Source organism: Gymnogyps californianus, chromosome 17 (genome assembly GCF_018139145.2).
Source record: "Gymnogyps californianus isolate 813 chromosome 17, ASM1813914v2, whole genome shotgun sequence".
Taxonomy (NCBI): Eukaryota; Metazoa; Chordata; class Aves; order Accipitriformes; family Cathartidae; genus Gymnogyps; species Gymnogyps californianus.
Genome location: NC_059487.1, coordinates 2,144,564 through 2,163,419, shown reverse-complemented (window position 1 = coordinate 2,163,419; position 18,856 = coordinate 2,144,564). Strand labels below are relative to the sequence as shown.

The following is an 18,856-nucleotide window of genomic DNA, read 5'->3' as shown; positions in this document are numbered from 1 at the left end:
GCGAGGCGCAGCGGGGTGAGCCGGGCTCTCCTGCCTGCTGGGGCTGGCAGGACCAAGACAGATCACCGAGCCCTTCTGTGTCTTCAGGGGTTTGTGGCCACCCCAGCGTGAAAGGCTTCATTGGAAGTGGCAGACAAGGCAGCACAGCGCTTGGCACTAACTGTATCCTTTGCCACTGTGCTGCAAGCAAGAAAAATGAGCAAGCTGATTTTTTTATTTAGTTTTTGACTGGGCTACAGAGCTCTTCTGGCCAAGACCTACCACCCGATGCTGGTCATGTCCCAGTGGCCCCAGCCTTCAGCTCCTGCAGCCCTTCAGTCATGTCTCCTGCTTGGGAAGCCTCCCCAAAGGTGGGCCCAAGACATAATTAATGTTGATAAAGCTGTGCGCGATAGCCAGTGATGCCCTGCACGCCTGCAAAGTGTTACTTATTCCTGACTCCCTCTCAGCCTGATGCTGCGGCAGTGAAACCCGCCAGCTCTGACTAATGGTCCCAGCAGCTGTGTAGGATATTTGAGTTGCTTTTCGTTTACGAATTCAGTGGGTCCCTGGTAACTGGAACGTGGCAACTTCTAACACATAACAGATGATACGGCGGTGGAGGGAATTTGTCATTGCTTCACTCCCCTACGGCAAGAAGGGCTCATAAGTCACAGCTGACAAATCTTTTAATGACTTTTAAACTTCATTTACAGAAAAGAATGACCATAATCAACAAACAATGATGGGTTACTAATCTTTCTGTATTATTAAAAAACGAGTCTGTGTCTTTAGCCCCCTCTATGGGAGCTTAACACTGCGAAGGGAAGGGTGATGCTGTCCCAGAGAAGGGCTGGCAGAGTGTGAAGGAATGAAAACAGCATCAATGAGGAGCCCCGAGAGTCTGTGCAGTCCTGAACCATCACACATAATCACGATATGCAAGACTGGCATGATATTGATGGAGAATGAGAGCAGTAGACGATGTACTTTCATCTCCAGCTTTGACCCAAAGCCCGCTGATGTTGGTGGGAAAATCAGCAGACCATCAGTCACCTCTGGGCTTCAGGCGAACCGATGCCGAGGGTAGCACAACACATGGGAGCGGGTGTACCCTCCGTAAAACCAGGCTTTCGTTTAGTCTTTGCATCCACATGGAACTGGAGAGGCAAAGACCAGTAGATGGGGAGCGGGATTTATTATTTTTCAGGAGGAAAAGGTCACCTCGAGCAGCTCAGCTGCTTTTCAGGTCTCCCTCTGCCATCACTGCAGGCTGCATCCCTCCCATCTGAGATGCTTTCCTTGGGGTGAGGGTGCCTCCCCAATCTCTGTGGAGCCTCGGAGGTGGAGTTTAGACAACCAAACCTCAGCAAATCCCACCGCGAGTGAACTAGGAGCCCACATCCCAGCAACTTTACAGAGATATGTATCTTAATCATTTATGTCATTCTGCTTATTTAAAGTGTCTGAAAGAATTTTGAAAGGCAACCAGCTGATAATTAACTCTGAGAGAGGAAAGGAGCATGTCAAAAACCTCAGCCGTTAAAGAATTGAGGGTTAATGTGCCAAGGACCAGCAACTTTGTCTTGCTCTGCGCTCCCTAAGGCTCCCTATCCCATGTCCTGCTCCCCCCATCCCACCGGGACAATCTCTGGGGAGCGAGCACCTGGCTTCGGTGATACCCGTGACGTGAAGTCCTGTAGCGGGTGGGGGGACAATCAGCTGGTTTCCTCTGTAGGAAAACATGGACAAGCATTTTGGAGGAACAGTCTGGTCTGGGTCCCAGAGGGACCCCTTTGATCTGCGGGTGGTGACTGCACTCACGGTATCCTCCTCAGCTCATGGTTTTGCCAAGTCTCCTGGCATTTGGGGCTTTGCTAAAATCCCCAGTGGCAGGAAGCACGTGGTGATGTAGAAATCCCCGACTTCTGCTCGGTCATTCAGGAAAACCATCCATAGACCTCACGGCTTGGAAGAGGCAGGGATGACCCCAGGAGCACAACACAACCTGGGGGATGAGCAGCACCAGTTCGGCTGGGAACAGAGCAGCATTTGCATGTTAAAGAAGCCATGGCATCAAGATGCAGGACTTCTGCTTAGAAGACACCAGCGGAGCTAAATAACAAGAATTGCATCAGTGAGGCTCCATCTCCAGCAGCTCCTCTTTGGGAGCTGGGTGGCCCTGGCAGGTGATTAAATTATGTGGTGGTGGGTTGGCAGCATGAAATGGGGTCCCTCCTGGAGCCCAGGTTTTCCCCCTACTTCAACGTTGCCCTATGGTAAGAGGTCCACCTGTCCTTCTCACAGGAACCTGCATCGTGCCCTGTGTGAGGTGGGACATGGCCCAACGTTGGAGCTTGGGAGTGCTCCTGAGGCCATTAGACATGGCCAGAGGGGTTTTGTATGAGGAGGTGAGCACTGGGCTCGTGAACCGGGGCAGGAGGCTCTTCTGCAGCCAGACTGGGAGCCCCGCTCTTCCACCGCTCCGTTTCCTCTCTGCCGCGTGCAGGAGATGCAAAAAGCAGCAGCAAAGGTGCCCGTGCATTAACAGCTAAGAAAGTTCCCAGAAAGTTCACTTGCTTTTCCTCATAAATAAATCATTTGCTGTTAAAACAACATGTGGGCTGGTGGGGGGGTTGTTCATTAAGGAACATCAAGTCAATAGGCGGCTGATGAGAACCTGTTTCCACTGCGTACGAGTGGGAGAGTGGGGGATGGAAACGTGTTTTCCTATTAGACTGTGAATGATAAAGAATTAAAGAATAATTCTCGAGAAATTAGTCATGGCCAGCCATTAATGAGCATCTCGGTAACACACTAATGAGCTGGCTTCAGATGCCTGTAAAAAAGGACTTTAATTAGATTAATACATGTAGCATTGTCCATAGCCCAGTAGGTAATCATCAGGTTTTGCACCAGTGGGATTACAGATGACATTCTATTTAATTGCTGTTTCCTTTTCATTTTCTTTCCTTTTTTTTTTCTTTTAAAGATTCTTTCCTCCAAAGAATTTTGTTTGTGTTCTCGAACATAACCTAAATGTTATCCATGGAATTCTGCATCTGAAAGTGCTGCCAGACTGGGCTTATCTGATTCAATTGACCTTTAAAATTTATTTTGCTGCTGTCAAAAAGAATGTTAGTCTGTTCACAAGAGATTTCCAAGACGATTAGAAGCAGAGACTCCTGAAAAGTCTACTTGTTGCATATTCTGCAATTAAAGGATGATCCTAGCTTTGTTTTTTAGAAGTAAAAAGCCTTAATTTAAAAAATATTTTCATGGAAAAGCAGAGTCCAGAAAAGTTCATTGCACGTGGGGATTCCATGTTCAAGCAGACAGTCAAAGAACTGCTGAGGAGCTCCTTCTCGCAGGGTGAAACCCAGGGAGTTGATCCATGTAGGCTTCAGAAGATGCCCTAATTCTTGCTTCTAGCACAGTACTGATGGTGGGATTTCTTTTTTGGCCTCGTATGCTGTCAGGACTCTCATGTTTTAAATGCAACGTTGTTAGCATGGGAGTGGAAACCCAAATTTAACACACCGAGGTTGATACCTGCCTGAAAATCCTGATCAGTGCACAGCAGACATCCTTGTCTTGAAAGGAATTCAGCTCTGAACCGAAGGGCAGGACTGAGGGTCAGGGGCACTGTGGATGCTCCCTGCTGTCACATTGCACTGCTGGTGGGACAGCTTTTGTCTGTCTTGGCCCAAGGAGAAACTGTGGCTTTATCAAGCAGGTGGGAGAAAACCCTGCTTCCAAAGCCGATGTAGATCAGCAGCTTTGGTGTAAAGGCAGAGCATCGTGACCCCGTGGTGAGGAGCACGTATATGTACATACCTCTGGTGTCTGCCTTATGGGAGCCGTGTCCTGCCCCACAGGGAACCCTGTTAGCTCCGGCGTGACCGCACACATGTGTGCAATGAGCTGTGCAGTGTTTGGAGTGAGCCCCAAATTTGTGGCGACAGGCAGGGTGAGGAGCAGTGCTGCTGCAGGGGCTGCTTGGATGGATCTCAGAGTTTCCAGTCATAGGTCATCTCTTTATCACACTTATTAGGAAGGATTTAAGGCTCTAATGAATAGATTTTTCAGCTTTCTATAGGCATGAATAATATGTAGGACAGATGGTTACGAGCCACAGCTATAAACTATATGCTGACCTGATAGACTTTGTAACCATTGTACCTTTAACAACTGATTAAATACTTATTAAAACAGCTATTGATTATTTATTGCTCCTTTATGAAGGATTTACCAGTTGCACTGAAATTTAAATCAGAGCCAGGTTTTCAAAGGATTGGCAGGATTTCTCCAGTTCAAAATGACTTGTTGTTTTAATTAAAAATTAAAAAAGGAGGCTATTTGCGTAGCAAGATGGATAGTTGAAGGAAGATTATGAGGGAGCTAATTCTGTTCACGCTGCTGTGCGCTCAGCATCCACTCGTCTGGGCAGCAGCAGCACCCTGCATCAAACAGGAGTGACTCCCAAATTTGTGGAGATACAAAACCAGAGAGGTTAAGGAACGTAGTTCTGCCTCGCACCCCACCGTCCGGCACAGAGGCACCAGCATCCCCACCCTTGCAGGTCCCGGTGCTTCAGCAATGGGTGACATAAGCCAATGTGTGGTGGTGACGATGTGCTGCAGCTACACCAAGCCCGGAGCAGCTCTGGGAGGGGATGCGCCGATGTAAAGATTCACAGTGCGTCAGATGTGGCGTAGAGTAAGATGGATCAAGGGGACAGAGTCAGCCCCTCCTGCCAGAGCCCTGCGAAACGCAGAACTCGGCATCTGCCACAAGCTAGTGGTGTCAGTCTGGATTATTTGCCTACATCCTGCAGCAAATGTGCTTTAATGAACCGGACTTGGCGGATGTTTTCTCTCCCTCCCGCTCAGTAGCTTTGCTTTTTCCTCTGTACAGTGCAAGTGCGCAGGATGGGTGCAGCCTCCATCTAACCAGGGGTGAAGGAGAGCGGGAGTGGGCAGCAGCTGCCCCCCCCCACCTTCACCCACCCCATAAATTGAGACCTGAGTGCTTGGTAGAGTGCAGGCAATGAGGTCAGGTTATAAATACGGCTGTGACCCCGAGCTCCCCAGGAGTTTCCAGCGTGCTTGCAAAGGCAGCAATTGCTGGGTGCTCTCCCGTGACCCGGGGTGGTGCAGATGCATCGCTGCCTGTGTCATTACGGGCAGTCCCCATCCAGAGCTGTTACAGCGGCGTTGTCTCCCTGCATGTCAGGTGTTAACACGATTTCATTCTACCAAGGAAAATATGATGTGCAGGGTGGAAACTGGGCTGAAACTGGGCTCGCCGCCTGAGCCCGCAGAGCCTGCATCCTCCGGAGGAGGAAACAGTGTCCTCAGGCAGAAAGTGGTCCCCCCAGCAAAAATGTCGGGGGGGCTGTGGGGATGCACAGTGGGCTGCAAGGCAGCATTGGAGCCTTCTCCATCTCTGCTCCAGCCACACAACCCTGATGGGGTGGCCTGGGTATGGAGAGTGGATAGGGGTGGGTGACAACGGGGACTCCTGGGCTGAGGCTTGGTGCTGGGGTGCATAAGAGATGGGCACCTCTGCGGTGACCGGGAGCCAGGTCAGTGATTGCCACCGCCGAAGCCTGAGCCTGGACAGGTCTGGGCTGACTCGTCTGCAAGGTGGAGCCCTGGGAAGTGTTGGAAAAATCCACATACCCTGTACAAGGAGCCCCTTGTCTGATGGGAGATGGGACAGCCCAAAATAGCACTCGAGAGACCCAAGGACCCGCTCTGTCTGCAGCAAAAGCATCCTCCCTTGCTGGGCTGTGCTCAGTTGCACTTTACAGGGGGAAAAAGATTTGCAAAGGGAGCCCACAGCTTCACAACAAGCTAGTCTGGCTCCTCCTGAGCTGATCTCCAGCTTTCTGGCCCTTCCAGCTCACTCAGCATAGCAGAAATTTCCCCAAAAGACAGCCCTGGTCCTGCAGAACTAGTCTAATAATTGTGACATCTTTGTCTATCCCCTTTTTTTAATAACTTTCTGGTCCCTTAACAATCACGTTTGGGAGAATCGAAGCTGTTTTCCCCAGAAAACCCAAGGACTGGTTTCCTTCCAGTTTATTCTATTTATTGAACCACACAACAGTGAACAGGGTCTTTCTGCTCTCCGGGAGGAGGGCTGAGCCCCTCTGGGTTTCTGTGCAGGACTTGTTGGGGACTCAAAAGTTATTAAAAAGATTGCAGGGTTTGTGTTGGTTATTAAACTAATGCATCGGAGCTTGGCTCTGGTGTTTGGGGACTCACCAGCAAATTACTCGCAGCTCTCAGGGGAGAAATGATTGGCACCGGGGGTAGTAGGGACTTTGCTTTTAAATGCATGTGCATTTCTGTGCTATCGATGGTGCTGTGGCAGTGCAATCAGTGGAGTCTCTCTGTCTTGGAGCTGGCTGTGTTTCTTTTTAAAACTGCTTTTTTCGGCTAAAAGAAGGACTGTTTTAGTCAGAAATCCCTCAGAGCCAAGCATCTGGGTTGATCGCTGCCCGAAGCGAGATGCTTGCCGTGTGACAGCCATGCCAATTTATTTGTGCTAGGGCATGTTAACTGCCCTGTTCCTCGCTAAAAATCATCTTTCTTGCTGCTTGCAAGAAAGTGGCAAGAAAGATCTACGGATGTTAAAGGTTTGGGATGAAAGCAAGGGTGCAACCTCCAAAAAGCAGTGAGGTGGTGCAGAATTGGGTTTTGTCCTATTCAAGAGTATACGAGATGGTTAAAGAAGACCTGAACCAAGCTGCATCCTTCAGGCTTCCTCCGGCGTGTGAGCAGGGGTGCACCAGCCCTGGCGTCGGAGCTGGGGACCACCCAGCTCTCACCGAAGCGTAGCGGGTGCACCATGGGCCGTAACATCCATCATGTGTGCTGGCAAGATACAGGTTTGCCGGTGCTTTTTTTTGGCAACCCAAATGCCAAATTTTCCCTAAACCTGGCAGGGAGCGGATTTGGCCTTTTGCCTCGTGCCAGAGGTCCCCGCAGGATGTCTTCATTTGTCATCTGGCTCCCAGTGGAAAGCCACCAAGTTGGGAAAACTTGTTACGGGATGGAGACGGGGACGGGATGAAAAACTGCATCTCCCCTTTTGTGAACAAGCGTGAGAAGAGGAGAATAACAGCCTGGCTGCGTGTTGCCGTCATGCTGAAATAAAGAGAGCTTTCTGTAGGAGAGAGTGGGGGGGCTCAGCGGTTTTTCTTTGCCGTCTTCTTCTTTGACAGTTCATCACTAAGACTGAGGCCCCTGGGGTTTTCAGACACCTGGCTCTCAATTAAACAGCTAATCTGTGAAGCAAGGCACTTAAAGCAGGGAGGAAAAATAGCTTATCAAGTAAACCAGCTCTGGCCTTGGGCTGTTACCAGATTGAATATCAATATTTTTAAGGGATTCCTGAACATTAGTGGCAGCAGGGACAGTGCATTGTTTCCAGCCGTGTTGTCCTAGGAAGAGAGGAGAAGCGCTAGCGGGGAGAGGACTTTGTCGGTGGGTGTCCGTGCACCTCCAAGCACTGCAGCATCCAGACTGGGGGCATGTGCAGGCAGGCACAGCCTCTCCTCGAGCGTGGGAGCTTCGTGGGACCTCAGAGCGGTCCTCACCACCTCTAAGAAATGGCACAGGGGATCCTTGACTTTTCGGGGTACAAAGCTCAGTTAATCCCATGTTGTGTTTTCTTCTCAGCCTGGCAGTGGCAAACAGGTTTCCTTCTGCCATGCATAGCGGGGCGGTAAATCCATGGAGAGCTGTGGTCCTGGGATCTGTGGTAGGGTCAGGTTGCAGGGATGATGGTCAAAGGATGGTTGGAGAGCCCTGGGGCGGCGCAGCCTACGTGCAGATGAATGTGTTTCTGGGGTCACCGTGGTGTGGCCCGACTGCTGTCCCCTGCAGAGCTTGCGGGGTCCCTCCCAGTGCAGAGGGAGACAGGACACACAGGAGGGAAGGAAGGAAGTTCTGACAATCTCATCCTTAAGTCTCCATAAGTCTCCTTATGTCTTGGGGGGCGTTTGGGAGTAGGAGGTGTTGTTATGATGTTTCTGTAAGCTTTGGTGAGGTCAGTGGCACACACCCCTCCACCCCAGACCTCTCCTGTCTGGGCCTCAGTTTCCCTTGCAGAAAACAGGGATAATCGTACCAATCTGTTCTTCGTGTTCTCTGGGGTCCTACAGATTCCCTTCATTCATTCATTTCTATGTCCAAGGATTATTACTAGTTGCATTTTGTCTTGTTCTCTTTTCCAGCTCAAGTCTGTCTTGTTGCAGTTGTGGGTTGGGGGATGAAAGGTAAAATAATAACTGTGAAAATGCATCTGCTGAAGACAGCGATAGTTATTAGGATATTAATCTATAACCAGTAATATGTGTCTCTGCTGTGTGTATTTTTCTAATCAGACATATCACCAAGATACTCTGCTCTGACTCATGCCCACTGGTTTTTACGTGGCATTATCAAAGAGATGGTGGCTTGAGAAGACTGTACTTCATAGCACTGTGCTGGCGAGCTGTGTTGTTTCACGTGGAAGGGACACTAAGCCGACGTGGCTGATGATTGCTGTGCTGGATTTAATCTGGGCACAACGCAAAGTGCTCTGCTGGAATGCAGTTAGAGGGAGTATGAAATATTAATATGGGATGATTAAAATGTCCTTTTCCAGTTGTTACAGTAAGGGGGCCAATAAGTGATGCGAAATGAATATTGCCTGTAAGAAGAAACCCTTAAATGAATGGGACAGAGAAGGCAAGGGGGGCTGTTTTCTCCAGGGGATGCCAGGCTTGCATGGGGCAGCAGAAGAGCACTTTGCACAGGGTTTTTGAACACACAATGCCGAGCATTTTATAAGCTGCAAAATGAAAGCCATGCAGGCCACTTGTTAAATGGAGGACATCACTGATGGTGCCCAAAATCTCAGAGCAATGCCGTGTAGGAAGCCCAGAGTCCCAGCTCCCCAGCCTTGGACAAAGCTCCCTGCCAAAGCCCTGCTCCCTGCCTGGGCAGGGACAGCAGTCAGTGGGCAGATGGCACTGGGAGAGTGTCCCATCTGCAGAGACGTTGGGTCCTCGTTGGCTTCCTCCCAAGTCTTTCCCAGCGGCGTGGCCATCACCTTGCCTGACCTTGAGTTTGCCATCTGGTGGCCCCGTCCCATCGGTCGTCAGCCACAGGCACGTCTCCTGCGCAGACCTGCAGTGTCCTGAGATGGCCCCGAAGCCGCTGGGGCTTCCACCAGGGAGCCAAGGGAAAGGCTCTACCGAGGGAGGTGGATGCTGCGCGCCCCACTCCATCATCGGTCCCCGCAATGGGTGGTGGAAGTGACTTCTTCCATCTCCAGCTTCTACAGCCGCAGGCTTTATTGGATTTGGGGGGCACCCAGCATCCCAGGTAGGGAGGATCAGAGACAGCGCAGGGGACAAGCACATGCTGGTCCAACTGCTGGAAGCATGGGGGAAGGTCATAGGAGCCAGAAAAGGAGGGTGCGCAGTCGGGACGGGGAAGCAGGGACCTGGGAGAGGCGCAGATTCCCCTTCACCCCCCCGGCCTCCGTGGCGGCCAAGGTCATACCTTAGGAGATGTCCTTCTCCAAGTCAAGATCCATCTGGTGCCTTAGTGCCCACCTGAGAAACGCCTCAACTTCATCCAACTCTTTGATTTTTAAAGCAAACCCACAGAGCGGAGGGTCTATTGACAGCAGCAGAGCTGGTTCATGGTGCACCCGCTGAGAGGGGGCAGCCCACTAGATTTGGGAGAAAACACATGTTTTATGCCCCTACACACCCCCATCCTACCCAAATCCTCCAGCCAGCCTTTTTCTATTCCCATGCACAGAGGCAGCTTAACCCGCATCCCTCCTACACAGGCTTAAGGAGCTCAGCACCCTGATGTAATTGGTGTTTGCAACTGCAAACAGCTGGTCAGAGATTCAGACGACTGTAAATAACGCAATAGTATTTGGTTACTATTTGGGAAGGGTTTGGGCAAACAGCAGCCTGGGGTTTTCCTAAGCTGGGACTGGGGGGGTTAGGAGCAGTAAAACTCTTCAGCGATGGGGTGTGAAAACAGAGACAGGGGTGTATTTTACTTGAGCGCTATATTTTATTTTGAGGAAGAGAGCATTCCTCCTGCCTGCCTGCGGCTGGGCCAGACCTGGAAATGGTATGGCCAAATTTGACCAACCTACTCGCTTTCTGTGGCAAAGTGTGTGGCCGAGGACGTGACATGGGTGATGTCTGCCTCAACTTGAGGAAGGCTTTTGACATGGTCTCCTGCAGCATCCTGGCATCCAAGCTGGGACACGGCAGTCCGGATGGGTGGCCTCCCAGAGCAGTGCAAGTTGGATGGTGGGGTTCCAAGAGCAGTGATAAGGGCCCATACTCTGCCCAGAGGCCAGTTGCAAGAGGAGTTCCTCCGAGGACTGGGGATGGGGGAAAGGAGGGCCATGGGTAGGTAGCAAAATGGGTTGGAGACTTGCATAAACTCTGGCAGATGATAAGCAAGGATAGAAAAGTGGGAGTGCATCATTTAGAGGGGAGGCAGCTAAGTACGGCCAAGGATGTCCATGTGACATGGCCTAGTGTGGGTGAAAGAGGTGCCAGGGCAGATTTGCTCTGAAACAAAAAATACAGGCATCAGGAACTGGAAACTCCAGGAGTCACCACGTGTAAAGCCATGTGTTGAAGTCTCTGTCCTGCAACATCGCTGAAACCCCAGGGCAGGGAGAGGTACGGGTTCACAACAGGTTGGATGTGTCCATGGGTTGCAAGACGATCCAGGGCTACCTGGCTACCGATACCCTGCACGTGTGCAAGCTCTCTGAAGGTCCCGCACAGCCTCAGCTGGCCCCAGCGGGTTTAGGATGGAGATTCCCTGGGGACTGGCCATCCTGGAGCAGCCTCCAGCCAGGCTTTGTGCGAAATGAGTCCTTGAGGCTCAAGCTGGGTACCCAAAGTGACCAAACAGCTGAAAACAGCCTTGGCTCTTCCTCCGTTTCTCCACCTCTGCACCAGGAATGGTTTCCTTTGTGAACCTCTTCCAGACTGCACTGCAAAAATATGTTAAAATAGATAGCATTAAACAAGTGTTATTATATAGGTTGGAACTTGGAGCAGCCTGAAGAGGTTGGGCACCACTTGCCAAAGATGTGAGAATTTAATTCACTTAGATGCCTTTAAAAGTCCTGTCCTTTGGTTATTTTTTCCAGTGTTTTTAGGAACACTGTGTCTGCCAGGAATTGTTTTTAAAGTAATAAAACAGAAGTCTCTGGCTCTTTTAATTCATAAGCATGAAAGGGAAAATATAACAAGCCAGACTCAGACGAAGTCTAACTTTTTTTTGATTGGATTTAGCAGGGAGATCATTTCCAGCCTCAGTGGTAGGTTAATAGAGTCACAGGGGTTAGAGCCGGATGAGATTTATTGTGCCATCGCATCCTCCCCCTGCTCCACGTAGAGGATCAGCGTTGCCAGGTATCTCCAACGCTTTGTATGGTCTGGCTTTAAATGATGAAAGGAATCAAGTGTCCAGTCCTTTGTGCTCTCAAAATTAAAAAGGCAGAGGTCTGCACATCGCAGCTTGTCTGTTCAGAGCTCATTGATTGCAGTCGGTGTTAAAACACTCCGTGTCTCCTTGGGTCGGGCCCCAAGCACCATCTGCGTGTGAGGCTGGGTGAGTCTCCTCTGTTGTCTCTTTACCTCCAGGCTGGACTGAAGTTTCACGTCCTGGAGATACAGAGCCAGTGGTGGCGAAGGTTAACGCATTGAGGCTTGTCTGTATGGGTAGAAGTACCCCCAGGCAAAATGGGACTATGGGCAGGAGCAGTCCCCGCTGGGTATATCCCAAGGGGCTGGTAGCTCAGAAGGACATCCATCACCCAAGGAGCCAAAGTGGGGCTCGCCTGGCAAAGGGATGAGATGATAGGTATGATGAAGTTATCCCCCCTAACAGGTTTAAGAGGAGACAGAAGCAACCAGAGATTTCATGTCCTGTGGGGAAGCTCTGTGCAGGAGAAGACAAGGAAGAAGGAGGACTTGGGTTTTTTGAAAGTCTTGGGCGCAACCCCAAAAAGCACACCAGAAAATGTTGTGGCTTTTTCCCAGGCTCTGCCTGCCTAGGGAGGAGTGTAGGAAAGATTAACTCTGTGTTTTAGGGCTCGGCAAAGCCAGAGCATCACAGTGCCTCGGGCAGGCTGGGCTGCGGGCAAGCAGAGCCTGCCAGGGCTTGGGGACCAGGGTGACCGAGTCCACAGGAGCTGCACCCATGCAGTCGGGCAGCTGCCCCGTCCCCATCTTGGACCAAGCTGCTCAGACAAACTTGGGCTTTGAGCCCAGAGAACCAAAACCCCAAAGCCAGGCGGTGCTTTAGCTCTGCCCGGTGCCAGGGCAGATGCTGGGGACTACCAGGGAGGGGACGCCATGGCCCTGCGGTAGCAGTGCGTCCCCTGTGCCAGGCTCGGTGACTGCCTGGAGCTGTGGACACCCTGGTGTCATTGCCCCGGGTGCTGGGAGTACCTGTGGGCGCTGCTGGAAGGGGCTGGGGAAGAGCAGCGCTTCAACATGCATCATAAAATGCCTTCCATAGCTCTGAGCTGACTTTTCCCAAGTAAAAAAGACACACTATATATGCAGCACACAATAGCGATCCCAAAGCATCCCCTCTGTTTCTGAGGGGATGCTTTGGGTCTGAGGCCTTTGAACAGCTGTAATTTTTGCTGCAGAAATGTGAGCAGGCAGCCTGATAAGCAGTCAGACTAGCTTTAATTTCACACAATTTCCAGCCCTGTCCCTTGGTCCTCTTAGTCCTCAGAGGTGAAGCCTGTTCTCAGGGGCTGCCCATGAAATACCCTAGGCAAGAAACTTGGAGGATCATGCCTTGCAGCTACGGGAAGTGGGTTGGAGTGGCTTCCAGCCTATCTGGCTGATGGCTTAGTGATTTCCAAGTAAACAGTGACACCTTCTGTTTGCACAAAATTCAGCTCAAAGCCCAGCGTGTAAACGCACAGGCAGGCAGCAGCGTGCAGATCTCAGATAGGAGCACATGGGTTGCTTCGCCATTAAATCTCTTCGTTTGCATCCGGAAAACTCAAGTCCTCTTCCAGCGGCAAGTGCGGATCTGCGGGGATGAGGCTGTCCCTGTGCGTGGTGAGAGCTGGCCTGTGCTGGGAGGTGCTCAGCAGGGGAAAGCCCAGAAAGGTGGGCAAAGGTGCTGAATGCAAACTGCTTTAAAAAGAGCAGTCCTTTGAATTGTAATGAAGTATAGAGGTAAAATCTTTCGTATAATAGCATTAAAGCTTTTACTTAGATGTAAAATTTATTTAAATCTTGTTTTGTCCCCTAAAAGCAACCAGCTTACACCCAGAGTGTCAGCCTGATAAATAGGTTTCCAGCAAGAGTTTTGCGCTGGCTGTGATGGTCGCCTCCCCAACACACAGGGGCTCTCCAGAGATGGGGTGCACCCAGTTATGACTGGTTGAAGTTGAGGAGCTGGTTCCCTCGCTCCACGCTTGCTGGGAGATTTATCCCCCACCCCTTTTTGTAAGACTCTGGCAATTCCCTTGCACACCTTCCTGACTCCTGATTTGTTCATCCAGGTGTTCAAGATGTCATTGAAGGTGCAGACGAGCAACATCACGAACAAGAATGACCCCAAGTCCATCAACTCCAGAGTCTTCATTGGCAATCTCAACACAGCCGTGGTCAAGAAGTCAGATGTGGAGACCATTTTCTCCAAGTACGGCCGAGTGGTGGGCTGCTCCGTTCACAAGGGCTATGCCTTCGTACAGTACTCCAACGAGAGGCACGCGCGTGCCGCTGTCCTGGGCGAGAACGGGCGTGTGCTTGCTGGCCAGACACTGGGTAAGTAGTTTCTTCAGCCATTTTGGGTGTCCAGGTGCAACACGGGTTGGTTGCTCCATAGGGGATGGTCAAGGGACGGCCAGTCCAAGGTCAAACTGGGACATCGATCTGCAGATCAGGGTCAGGTCCAATGATGGTGAGCAGGTCAGACACAACCCAGTGACGACTGAGCAGGTCCATAGTGACAAGACAGGTCTGCGGCCAGGCTGGGAAGTCAGCCAGTGGGTCAGGATGAGCAGGGTCCATGGCCAGGCACAGGCATGGCTGTGAGAGAGCTGGAGACCAACACTCCTACAACACAGCTCAGGTAGGGGCTGAAGGCTCCCGGGTCCCATGTGGGTAGGGGTCAGAAGTGAGGCTGGTCAAGGCCGTTCAGGGCTGTGACATTGTGGCCCAAAAACTCATGTTATGGGCTGTGATTGTAGAAGCTAAAACACAGTTCTGAATCATCGCATGTCCTTGTCCTTGATCTGGTGGGGAAGAACAAGGATGGGAAAAGACATTGCCTGGTTCCCTTTCTGGACCAGGCCTTACCATTTGCCTGTCAAGAGAGGTGATAGTCTAACTCAGACTAGCTCAGACTAACTTTAGCCAGCTGATGTTGAATGAGATAACTTCCCCCCTAGACACATGAAAGTCTCTCGGCTGCACTGCTGTGTGATAAGAAATAACAAACAAAACCACCCCAGCTGCTCCCAGCTGCATCCTTATTTTGCAGATTGCTCTCAAGTGTCACATGCTGAGAAGCTTTTGTCACCAGCTCGAAGCTGAGAATTGAAACTGGAGACAGTATTTTTAATGAAAAATCGTTATTTCCAAGCCTGCTGCAGGCAGTGGTCATTGGACACCCAGGAAAGCGATTTGCAGCCCATTCCCACCCTGCTTCTGGCACAGCAGTCTGAAATCAAAAGTTGCATGCTAGATCTGGTCTTTAAGACAGTGTGCTGTTTCCATCCGTGGTTTATTCAAATACGAGAAACTTCTTTTCACTTCTCTTATGGTCCAGAGAGCGGAGCTACAGACGGAGGCGAAGCGCAGTGTGCCAGGGATGCTTCCAGCCCAGGCATTGCCCACGTGTGCAGAGTCCGTAGATATGATGAAGAGGGCCTTGGGGAGCAAAGGAGCTCGTTGTGATGCTCCAGACAGATACAGGAGATGCAGCTAAGAGACAGGCAACGCTTGCCCACTTAGCTGAAGAGAGAGATGAAAGGTTTACCATGATAGGAACCTCTTACTCTCCTCTCCACGCTGGTCCCAGAGGTCTGTCTGCCAACATGACAAACGGACTGTATTATAGCTGGGAGTCCTATATATGTACTGGATGAGGTGCAAATTCAGCTCCCGTTCCTCTGTCTTCCCTTCATGGGCCTCTCTTGCCACAGAAGAGCTCAGCACGTTTTCCTTTGCTGTTCATGGACCAGTATAAACACAGAGACGCTCCCCTTTCAGGAGAATCCAGCAGAGAAGAAGAGCTGAACAACGGGGTTAGAAAATGTCTTTGCACAAAACAAGGTAGAAAGTCCCCCCCTAAAAAAGAGGTGATGGCCACATGGGAATGTGGAGAGGAAGGACAGGATGGGACAGGCAAGGGACATGGCAGACACGTTGCTGAAGAGACTGTCCCTGCTTCTGTTCATGGGCAGGGTTTTGGGGGGTCCTTTGGGATGATGATAGAACTTCCCTCCTGAGGTGGGCAGCAGGAAGGTAGGCTGCTTTCTGCCCTGGCAGCTCCAGCCAGTAACTTCAGCAGGCTGCAGCCACACGATCCTGTGGAAGAGCTGCAAACCATGACTGCCAGGCAAAAACGGCTGCGTTTGGCGTGGCAGGAGCTCACGGGGAATCGCCACCCGCACGGTGGGACAGCATGGCTCAAGGCGGTGCCCGGCGTAGGGGCAAAGTACCCCCAACCTGCTCAGGGGCAGCAGCTTGTTGATGGTGCAAGGCCGCCTGTCCCCAGTGCCAGCAGGTGGTCACTCAGCAGGACAGCATCCCTGTCCGAATCCAGAGCCACTCCTGCACGGCAAGCGCTTGCTGTAACGACTCAGTTGTAGCAGCCCTCCACGGCAGAGTCTGAGTGGAACTGCCTTTCCTGCCTCAGCTGTTCAGATGGGAAAGAGAATTTGCACCATCATTTAAGAAACGGGAAAGCATCGTAGTTTTGCGTGTGACGTGAGTGCTGTGCCTGCCTCTCGTCTGAGTGGGCATGGAGTTTAAGGATCTCCTATCTGCCCCAGCGTCCATCAAGGCTCTTGCAAGTCCTTCTAAGAGATCATAGAAAAGCTGGTCCTTGCAGAAACCCTTAAGTGAACGACTCCAGATCTCGGTGGTACTTGCCCCCTCCAGGAGCACGGCTGGCTGCGCTGCCGTGGGACAGTTACACGCGGCGGTGGTGGCAGGAGGGTTCAGCCCTCCCTCTGCTCCCGAGTGCCGGTGATGATTTGCAGGTGACATTTTCCAGCACATACCAGAATGAATGAGCAAAGCAAGCACCATCTTTCTAGCTCACATCTCCCAGTTAAGGTCAGCTCTCAAGCTAAGTGGTCTAATAGTATTTCTTCCATTTTCTCTTTTTTCTTCTTCTTCCTTTGTCGTCAGATATGCAAACAATCAAACTCACATTTTAATTGATCAGCAAGATACTGAATGCATCACAAAACGGAGATGTTTGAAACCACGGCTGTAGCCCATCCTGTGCTGGGACATGGACTGCTCTGCCAGGCAGGTCCTGGCAACCTCTGTGCTTTCTCCAGAGGCTCCCAGACAGCCCGGTCATTGCAGGAGGCAATTACCATTCCAGTGCGCTGGGAGCTCTGCACTGAAAGCTGGATCCACACCATAACCTGACCCTACCATGTTGGCTAGACAAAGCACGACCTCCCCATTTAGTGAGGGCAAAGGTGCCTGGATGTGAGCAGGAGGGATAGATACGGACTTGAGGTGGGCAGATGGATTCAGTGATGCAGAGGAGGGAGCCAGAATGGGAATGAGATTCAAAATCTCTCCAGGCTGATGTGCATGCTGAGCTCTTGTCTCTCCTTGTTCACTATCAAGGGAATCCTGAGGGATCTGACTGTCCATCACCACTGTAGGTTGAAAGTAAAAATTTCCTGGTCTGTCTGCAAGCACCGATGAAGGCTCCGCAGTGCTATTTCTAGCAGTGCGTACCAGCAAATTGAGCTAATTGTTGTCATTATCCACCATTGGGCTTTCATTGCGTCTCCCTTGAAGGGTGTTAATCAGCATAGTGCTGTCATTAGCTCTCCATTTTGCAAGAAAAGTGACTGGCAGCTGGCAAGATGCACCCTGACAGCAAAAAGGGTTCACGACAAGGGAACTGGAGCTGAGCAGGGATGTGTTTTGGGATGCACCAAGGAAGAATTTATTCCTGTCTTCCTTTACAGCAAACAGCATTGCCAGAAGCATTGCATTGCTCAAGACTCAGAAAGGCAACCGCATGCATCATGTTCACACTGGCAGCAGTTGTCCACGGACCTGTCCTATGGCCACGCGCATCCTAGCTAGCGTTCAGGCTCAATGCTCTTCTGCATTCCCCTTAGCAGTTGAGTGTGGGAGGATGGAGGGTGAAAGGCAGCAAAGAAAACACACGCTCTGATCTGAATGTGCCTCCAGAGGAACATTCAATGTAATGGCTGAGCGACACCCTAATGCCACACTCGTTATGCAAGCTTATAAATAGGCTAAGCTCCAGCTTCAGTAGGAATGATGTCTCTTGCTAGACCCTAAAAGGCAGCACGAGGAATTGCACGGGAAGACATTTGGGCAGTGGGAGCATGTCCGTGCTCCTCCGGAGCCATGTCCCACGCGTGCAGCCGGTACTCCTCCTGCTCAGGTGGTTTCAGCAGTGCTGCAGCTTTCTTGTGCTCCTGAAGATGATTTTCTTGGTTAATAATGAAGTCAGCAGACTGTTCACTTTGGATCACTTCACAAGCTCTTTATTTTCATGGTGAGCGGACCAGCCTGTCCACATTTCTCCATAAAGTCCCTTCATGCAGCATGAAAAAAGCAACAATTAGTAAGCTTAAACCTGCTGAGTTTCATGGCATATCCTGCAAGTCCTGAAGAGGTGAGAACTTAAATACCCCGGTTTGCAGTCACAGATTCACAAACCCTGAGCCCCAGATGGAGACCTTCAAATCCACCTGCACCTCGGAGGCTGTAACTTGTGCCACCAGCTTAGCGCAAGGACTTGTCCCAGTGCTGTGGGGCAGCCGGTGTCCAGCCCCCTAAAACGGTGCTTTAGGTCTTTGTAAGGAAATCCTGTCTTGCTTGGATCAGATCTGGCATGCCCAGAGGTCTGACACCTATTTAGACGGAAAGGACCTGAAGAACAGAAAAAGTTTAGGGCTAATTGGAGAAGCCAGCAGGGAATTTGCTCACTCCTGGGCCAAGAATCGAAGAGGAGGTGAGGCCTCGTGCTCCCAATAGTTCACCTCTCTGCGGTTCTGGGGCCACACTCAGCGTTAGATTGCCAGGCTCTCGGCAGCCTCCATGAAATTGGCTGTATCACTTTATTTTCACATCAAAAGCATGTTTGGCACCAAGGCCGAGGAGAGAAGTTTCCTCAGTGGATTAGAAGAGCTCATTCTCACCTCCCCTGGTAGAAGATGCTCCTCCGAGATCAGCTGGGGTGGCTGCAGGCATGTGCCTGCACCCCGTGCAGCTTTTAATGCAGCCCAATCCACTGTGATGGCTGGCTGGCTCGTGCTTAGCATTCATGTTTATTCTAGAAGGAGCACGGGATAAATTGTGAGCAGTTAGCAGCGTGCAGCGGTTTTATATATTGTCTATGCCTTATCATAACAGCACCGAGTTCTCCTGAGAAGCCTGCCCTGAATTTGTGTGCGTGGGTTAGACCATGTGCAGGACGTTGACTTAAAAAATAAAAGGTTAGTAGCTTTGTAAAGGTAAAGGAAGAGGCTTGCCAAGTGCAAGAATATATCTGTCTTCTTGTGGAGGTTCAGCAGGGCCCCAAACATGCTCAAAGCAGGTGGAAATGCAGTGGGAGGT

General features: G+C 50.9%; 1 protein-coding gene across 2 annotated transcripts in view; it reads left to right on the top strand.

The window, feature by feature from the left end:
* RALY (RALY heterogeneous nuclear ribonucleoprotein) overlaps nt 1-18,856 on the top strand; it is a 141,505-nt gene that overhangs the window by 103,704 nt on the left and 18,945 nt on the right. For both annotated transcript variants that reach the window (XM_050907576.1, XM_050907577.1), the window contains exon 3: nt 13,564-13,828. In XM_050907576.1, coding sequence (XP_050763533.1) covers nt 13,573-13,828 — 256 coding nt within the window. In that variant the 5' untranslated portion in view covers nt 13,564-13,572. The remainder of the gene's footprint in view (nt 1-13,563; nt 13,829-18,856) is intronic.